This window comes from Chrysochloris asiatica, unplaced genomic scaffold (genome assembly GCF_000296735.1).
Source record: "Chrysochloris asiatica unplaced genomic scaffold, ChrAsi1.0 scaffold00022, whole genome shotgun sequence".
NCBI classification, from domain to species: domain Eukaryota; kingdom Metazoa; phylum Chordata; class Mammalia; order Afrosoricida; family Chrysochloridae; genus Chrysochloris; species Chrysochloris asiatica.
The window spans coordinates 24553940-24561441 of NW_006408540.1; the positions used below are offsets into that span (position 1 = coordinate 24553940).

Here is a 7502-nt window from a genome sequence, read left to right on the forward strand (position 1 = left end):
AATCAAGTCAGTTGCAGAAAGGTAACTACTGCAGGACCACATATGAAATAAGCAAATGTATAGAAACAAAAGTTGATTAGCGATTACAGGAGCTAGAAAGAAGAAGAAAAGGGAGAGTTTTTACTTAGTTGGCATTGGCAGGATGATAAAGCGTTTTGATATGGACAGGGTACAGCATGAAGGAATATAATAAGTGTTACTGAATTATATGAAGGGACTTTGAAAAGTTTATCTTTTAATTCCATTTTCCATTAACTTTTTGAAGTCCTTTCATACATGTAGGCATTACTGAGCTAGTCAGTGTTTTGTTGTATATGTTTTTAACACATAAAAAAGAAAGAAAGTAATCCTGTGGTACACAGTTTTCCTCTGATGCACATGGAGTTGCCATGAGTCAGATTTGATTCCGTGGCAGCTGGTAATAAGTAAAAGTTATAGAATGTCACCAAAATGATTTCTGACCTTTCAAGTTGATAATCAGACCACTTTGTGTACAGTTGTTGTTATCTCACCTTTCATTTGTACAGAAACAGCTGTGATACCTATGAATGGTTCACCTCGGACACCAAGACGAAGTCAGAACAGGAGTGCACGGATAGCAAAACAACTGGAAAATGATACAAGAATTATTGAAGTCCTCTGTACAGTTCACGAATGTAATATAGATGAGGTAATTTAACCTAGTGATTTTTTAAGAACTGTTAAATTTATATAGATTGAAATTTCACCTGTCGTTTGTAAGTGCCGTCTAGTCCATTCAGACTCAGCGACCCTTATAGGGTTTCTGAGAAGCAGTTGGTGGTTTTCAACCACTAACCCTGGGGCTCAAACTGACCTTGCAGTCCAGTGCATTGTCTTGCAGTGCCACACCAGAACTCCCACCTGTTGTTGTTAAAGTGCTATTAAGTCGGTTCTGATCCATAGAGACCATGTGTAGGATTTCCAAGGAATAGCTGGTAAGCCTGAACCGCTGACTTTGCAGTCTAGTGCATGAACCTACAGAGACTCCCACATAGCTGTAGATATTTCTTTTATGATGAGCATGTATTTTGTAATTAGTGCCAACTCTTGCAGCAGCCAAATATTTAGAAAAATCTTTCATTTTCATATTGAATTACTTTGATTTTAAACAGACCACATTTCTCACTCTGGGCTCACTGAAATCCATTAATAAAGCTGTAGTTTTCTAATTTATTAGTACTCTGAGTCCTCTGAGGTTTACTGTGACCCCTGATGTGTAAAAGCACCCTGATAAGAAAAACAGTATTTTGGTTTAGTGAAACTGACAGCAACATCAAATTTTGTTCAGCTTTTTAAAATTATTGTCACGTAAATATTATACCAGATGCTTATTTATGACTGGTAGAGAGTATACGTGAGGATCCAGGAGTTCCTTATTGTTCCAAGAATCTGGAATACTGAAACTGATCAGAATCTTACAAACACATTCCCACTGGTTTTCAATTCATGAGTGAACAGCGTTCAGAGACTGCTAGCTAATAACAAAATCTACACTAGACTTTTTGAGACATCTAATCCCGTATCTGCTTTCACTCTTCCACGCTGTTGTTCTTGTTGTTATGTGCAGTCAAGTCAGTTCTGACCCACAGCGACCATGTATAGGTTTTTTGAGAAGCATCTGGTGAGCTTGAACCACCTACCTTGAGGTCGAAACCGACTTTGCAGTCTAGCACATTAACCCACAGCACCACACTGGAACAACATTGGTCTCATACAATATTAGCCCTTTTGTGATTTACTACTTTCACTCATCATAATGTCGTCCAGGTTCATCCATGTTGTGAAGTGTTTTGCAGATTCATCATTATTCTATATAGATCTTTTATATTTTCCATAAATCATTGACCATTAGATTTATTTCATGAGATCTCATCATTGTTGTTAAGTGTCATCGATTGATTCTACTTCATAGATACCATGCATAGAGTTTCTGAGATTGCAGATCTTTATGGGAATGAAATGTCTCATCTTTCTCCCTCAGAATGGTTGATGTGCTTGAACTGCTGACCTTGTGGTTTGCAGTCCACTGTCTATCCTACAGAGTCACCGCGCTCCTTAAACAGAATAATCAGGCTTTCTAGTATGGTCTTTATTATCCTTATTATAGAGTACTTTAACAATACGTAATTCCATAAAACATTTTTAGTTGGCTTTGAAATGAATTATAAGATATACTTTTGTTTGTTAACTCTTTTTACAAGAAAATAATTTGTTTTCCTAAATCTATGCTTAAAAAAAAAAAGGAGTCCTGGCGCTGCAGGTTAATGCACCAGACTGCACACTACTAGGTAGGTGGTTCAAGCTCACCAGCTGCTCCTCAGAAACTCTACACAGGGTCACTAAGGGTCGGAACTGATTCAATGGCACTTAACAACAACAACATGCTAAAAAAGGAGTTCTGCTGTGGTGCTGTGGTTAATGTGCTGGTGTAAAATTGGTTTGAACTGCAAGGTAGGCGGTTCAAGCTCACCAGCAGCTCCTAGGAAACCCTGTACAGGGTCACTATGGGTCAGAACCAACTCGATGGCACAACACCACCACCAACGTGCTGTAAAATGGAATTAGTGTTTCCTGTTTCAGTATTATCTGAAAATGAGCATGAAGAGGCCCAAATGATGCTTTGGGGAGAAGTTAGTGGCAATGTAGAAAAATGAAAAGTCCAACTGGGTTTTAATTCCACCTCTGCTATTTCCAGTTGTGCAACTTTGGTCAGTTTACTTAATTTATTTGAATCTCCCATATTTTTATCATGCGTTTAATGTGGATTATGTGAAATCAGTTCCATTCCATTAATAATTCCTACTTCATCTTCATTTTAGGACTTGAGTCTACCTAAAAAAAGCTAAAATGTAAATAATTGAGTTAATTATTAATAAGTATCACACTAGCGTGAATTTATGTCATTGATCAAAATAGTTGACATTGTCATTTTAGTGTTAATCTATGACAGATTAAATTTTTGGTATTTTTTCCTTTCTAAATTTTTAATGGTCATTTTCTAACTATCTTTTTCAGGTGAAAAATGTTTATTTCAAAAATTTTGTACCTTTTATGAATTCCCTTGGAACTGTAACATCTAATGGACTTCCAGAGGTAAGCTAAAAGAAAACTTAATTTAAAAAGTTAATATGTTTTTGTTAAACAAGCTGATGCTCATAAGTGGTTAACTATATGTGCCATACCAACAAAAACTAAATTTTTAAAATATAGAATGTATAGATAAACAACAACATTTTGCAATTTATGCTAAAAATTGCTTTGTACAAGTTATGAACATCTGACTTATGAACAACTCCAACTTGCCCTTTAATGGTAGATAATTCTGCCCTCACATTGAAGCATTTGAACCATCTCGTACTCAAAACAAATTCTTCATCACAGTTAACGTCATTCACTGTGGCACACAATGCTTTTAAAGCATTGAAAAGGCTCTGAGTCTCTTCTTAGACTAAATTAGGCTAAGTAAGAGTTGTATATATTTGTCCCACTTATCCACAAATCCATTTAAAAAACACATGGAATGGATCTTGTTTGTAACTTGAGGACTGAATATTGTTGTTGTTAAGTGCCATCGAGTCGGTTCTGACCCATAGCGACCCTGTACAGGGTTTCCGAGGCTGTGAATCTTTACAGGAGCAGAACACCTCATCTTTCTCCCGTGGAGTAGAGGACTGACTATACTGAAAATAATTTAAAGATTGAAATGTTGGCTTATGAGTTTTAAATACTGTGAATAACTAAATAAGACTAAATGTATACTACTAGATTTAATTCTAGTATGCTTTGTCATGCATTCATAAACATAGCTTCTGTGATTAATGCCATCAATATTACTGGCATTACAATATTGTGAAACAGGTTTTTTGTTTTGTTTTGTTTTGTTTTGTTTTTATTGTGAATTGAGTGAAGGTTTATAGACAAGATAATCAGTTTTGCATTCAACAAATGATACACTTTGTTTATTTCAATGATTGCAGCCCCCTCCAAGGAACAACAGTTATCCAGCTTCCTTTCTGTGGTTCTGGTTTCCATTACCTACCATCCTATAGCCCTTCTCCACTTTGTCCTTAGAAAAATGTTGCTCTTTTGATTTTGAATTATTGACCGTTCTGTCGTTCATAGTGAGTGTACCTTACTAGTGTTGTTGTTCACCCTATATATCTATCTATTGCTTAGCTGAAAGTTGGGCCACTAGGTTGAGTTCCTTTCCAGACCTGAAGGGTGGTCATGGGCCTTTCTGAACAGTAATCCCGGGCTTTTTTTAAAATTTTGAGTTTTGTTTGTATATTCTGCTGCTCTTAGACCTTCACATGTGATCCCTTTCAGAGCAGTTAGTAGTGGTAGCCAGGCACTATCTAGTTCTTCTGGTCTCAGAGTCGTGGAGACTGATGTTCACATATTCTATCAGTCCGTTGGACTAATCAATTCTAAGCATATTCAGTTCTCATCACTCTTCTTTTTTATGCACATGGAAAGGCCAAAATCTGCAGCTCATGAGCTTTTAAGATCCCATATGCTACTTACCAAGATAGGACGTAGATCCTTGCCTTTGTGGTCTGTGTTATGCCACTTGACCATGGGGTCTTCTAAGACTAAGATCCTGAGTCCCAGGCCCAGCAATTCATTACCTTAACATGTTTGATAATATTTAAGAAGCTTTCATCATTTTGCCTACTGTATATTCCACCACATTCATAGCTGTGTTCATAAGAAAGGTGAATATTGTTGTTAAGTGACATTGAGTCAATTCTGACTCATAGTGACCGTGTATATATAGGGTTTCCGAGGAGTAGCTGATGAGTTTGAACCGCCAACCTTGTGGTTCAATCTGAACTTTTGGTTTAGTGATTTATTGTATACTGATAAACTACAGTAGAAATTATTAAGCATAATGGCTATATCGGTTGTTTTCAAGTATTTTGACAATAGAGTGATTATAATAATACCTACTTTGATCTGAAATTCTATTTTTTGGCATTAGTGATCTTTATCTACATAAAATGCTAATAAATAGGATTCATGCAAAAATAGATATAAAATTTTATTTGAAAAGTCCATTTCTATGTTTTAATATAGGCCTTTTTTATGCTGCCTGTGAACTCAGTGTGTCTTGTAAAATTAAACATATATTGTATGAAAAATTTTTAAATTAAATCTTTGCTTCTGTATAATGAAAGGCATAATGACACAAAAAGGATAATTGTTACTGTTTATTTCTTTTGAGGTTGAAAGTCTTTCTAAACAATATGAAGAAATTTACCTTAAAAACAAAGATCTAGATGCAAGATTATTTTTGAATCATGACAAAACTCTTCAGGCTGATCCTATAGACAGGTATTGTATGTGGTATATCTTTATGTTTTGATATGCTCTGATAGGAGTCCTGGTGTGTTGTAGGATAAGTATTGGACTGCTAACGATAAGATTGGCAGTTCAAACCTACCAGCTGCTCCTTGTAAACCCTGTATAGGGACACTATGAATTAGAACTGACTCAGTGGTACTTTACAGCAACATGCTTTGGTAGTTAAGGATGGATGGGTTAAATAAGTTTCCATTTAATTTGTTGTTATTAGGTGCCATCCATTTGGTTCCGACTCATAATGACCCTTTGCACAGTAGAAGGAAACACTGCCCAGGCAAGAGCCATCCTTAGCATTGTTATGGCTGAGCCCATTGCTGTCCCGGCATCAATCCGTCTTGTTGGGGGTCTTAGTGATCTTCAAACATAGCTCATGATAAATTACCTTCTAAGGCTTCTATATAAAGCTCGTAGTAAGAACAGGAAAGATTAACAACATACTAAGAATATAATTTGCTAACAAATAGTTAATTTGAATTGTTCTCAATAGCAGTTATCTTTTTCTTAGTTATCTGAATATAGTTTATAAAATGCACACCCATAGAAAATAGTTGAAGTCAGTAGCTTATTCAAACAGTGGTCTCTTTTTTCCTTCACCCTGGTATCTATTATTGTGTGCCTATTTTTTTGTTTTAGTTAATACAACAGTATTTTCTTTCAAATTACCATGTAGAACCGTAAACTGTAAATGGTTGAGAGTAAATATAAAATGTAATTTAATAAGTAAAATTAACTTTATGACTTTAGTATGAAATCAACACAAGTAAACTGTCACTAATTTTATATAATTAGAAATATAGTTGGGGAAGGCACAATAAATAGAATAACTTGAGCTTTGATTTTTTTTAATACTGAACAACTTAGATATTAATAGAATTCTAAAATATTGATGTGCCTGTTTGTTGTAACCTAGTGAAAGAAATCCACACTTGAAAGTAGTGATGAAAAATAAAATGTTGTATGTCATTGTATGTTATTCATTGAAGCAGCTTTTGGGTCTTCTATTTCTTATCAGTTGTATTATTGGATTGCCATTTTCTGTGATGTGATGAGACAGTAGAAAGTATATTGTTTTTTTAACTCATAAGAAGCATATTGTAAAATTTCCATAGTAATGACTTCATTGATTACTATTTAGTTTTGAAATGCAGAGAACACCACGGAAGAATAACCCTGATGAAGAGATGAATATGATTCCTCCACAGACTCCAGTTAGGTAGGATTTTTTTGCTTTTATATTTCTTTGTTTATTCAGTGCTTTAACAGTGCTTTAGTTTGTTCACTTGTGCCATTATATCTTCACCCATACATGCAGCAAATGTGTATTGAATGCTCTTTGTGTATCAGGTATTTTATTAGTTACTAAGGGTGCTATTAGACCTAGTTCTGTCTATTCTTAAGGAACATAACTGTAACCTACTAGCACCTAGTATGGTGCTGTAAGATAAGCACTGGACTGCTAACAGCAGGGTCGTCAGTTCAAACCCACCAGCCAATCCTTGGAAACCCTGTACAGTGTTGCTGTGAGTTGGAACTGACTCAAAGGCCCTTAATAAGAATAATAACACTAGCATCAGAATTCCTATAGATTCCAGAAGAAAAAAATCAGGATATGCACAAACCTGGATTCTGCTAAGAGACAGGTCATACATACCTCGTCTCCAACTTCACTATTTTTGACTTTAGCAATTCCCCACAAAATTCTATACTTCTCTGCTGGGTTTGATAATTCAGCACAGTGGCTATGCAGAACTTACAGATCATGCTTACAGTTATATGGTTTATTAGGAAAGTAGCAGGATAAAGCTCGGGAGACAGGATGTTGTTCATCAGTCTGGACAGTTTCCAACCTGGACAGATCTCTAACTGCTCTCCACTATGTGCTTGAGCAAGCCTCCCTTCTCGGCAGTGTATGTGCCCCTCTTTACTGTGCATGACTCTCTGCCTTTGGCTATCACAACACTGCCCAAGAAGCTATATGACTCCTGAGGCTTCTGTTCTACTGTTCAGTCTTTTTTTTTTTTTTTTTTTTCCCATCTGTGTTCCTCCCATTTTCTTTTAAGTTGTTATTGTGAATTGAGAGAAAGTTTACAGGGCAGATCATCAGTTCTACAGTCAAC

General features: G+C 35.8%; 1 protein-coding gene across 1 annotated transcript in view; it reads left to right on the plus strand.

Annotated features, from left to right (window-relative positions):
* The window catches only part of RB1 (retinoblastoma 1), a 250862-nt gene that overhangs the window by 78431 nt on the left and 164929 nt on the right, over positions 1-7502 (plus strand). Inside the window, exons 8-11 of the mRNA XM_006837641.1 lie at positions 528-670; positions 3037-3114; positions 5246-5355; positions 6521-6598. Of these exons, the coding sequence (XP_006837704.1) occupies positions 528-670; positions 3037-3114; positions 5246-5355; positions 6521-6598 (409 nt within the window). The remainder of the gene's footprint in view (positions 1-527; positions 671-3036; positions 3115-5245; positions 5356-6520; positions 6599-7502) is intronic.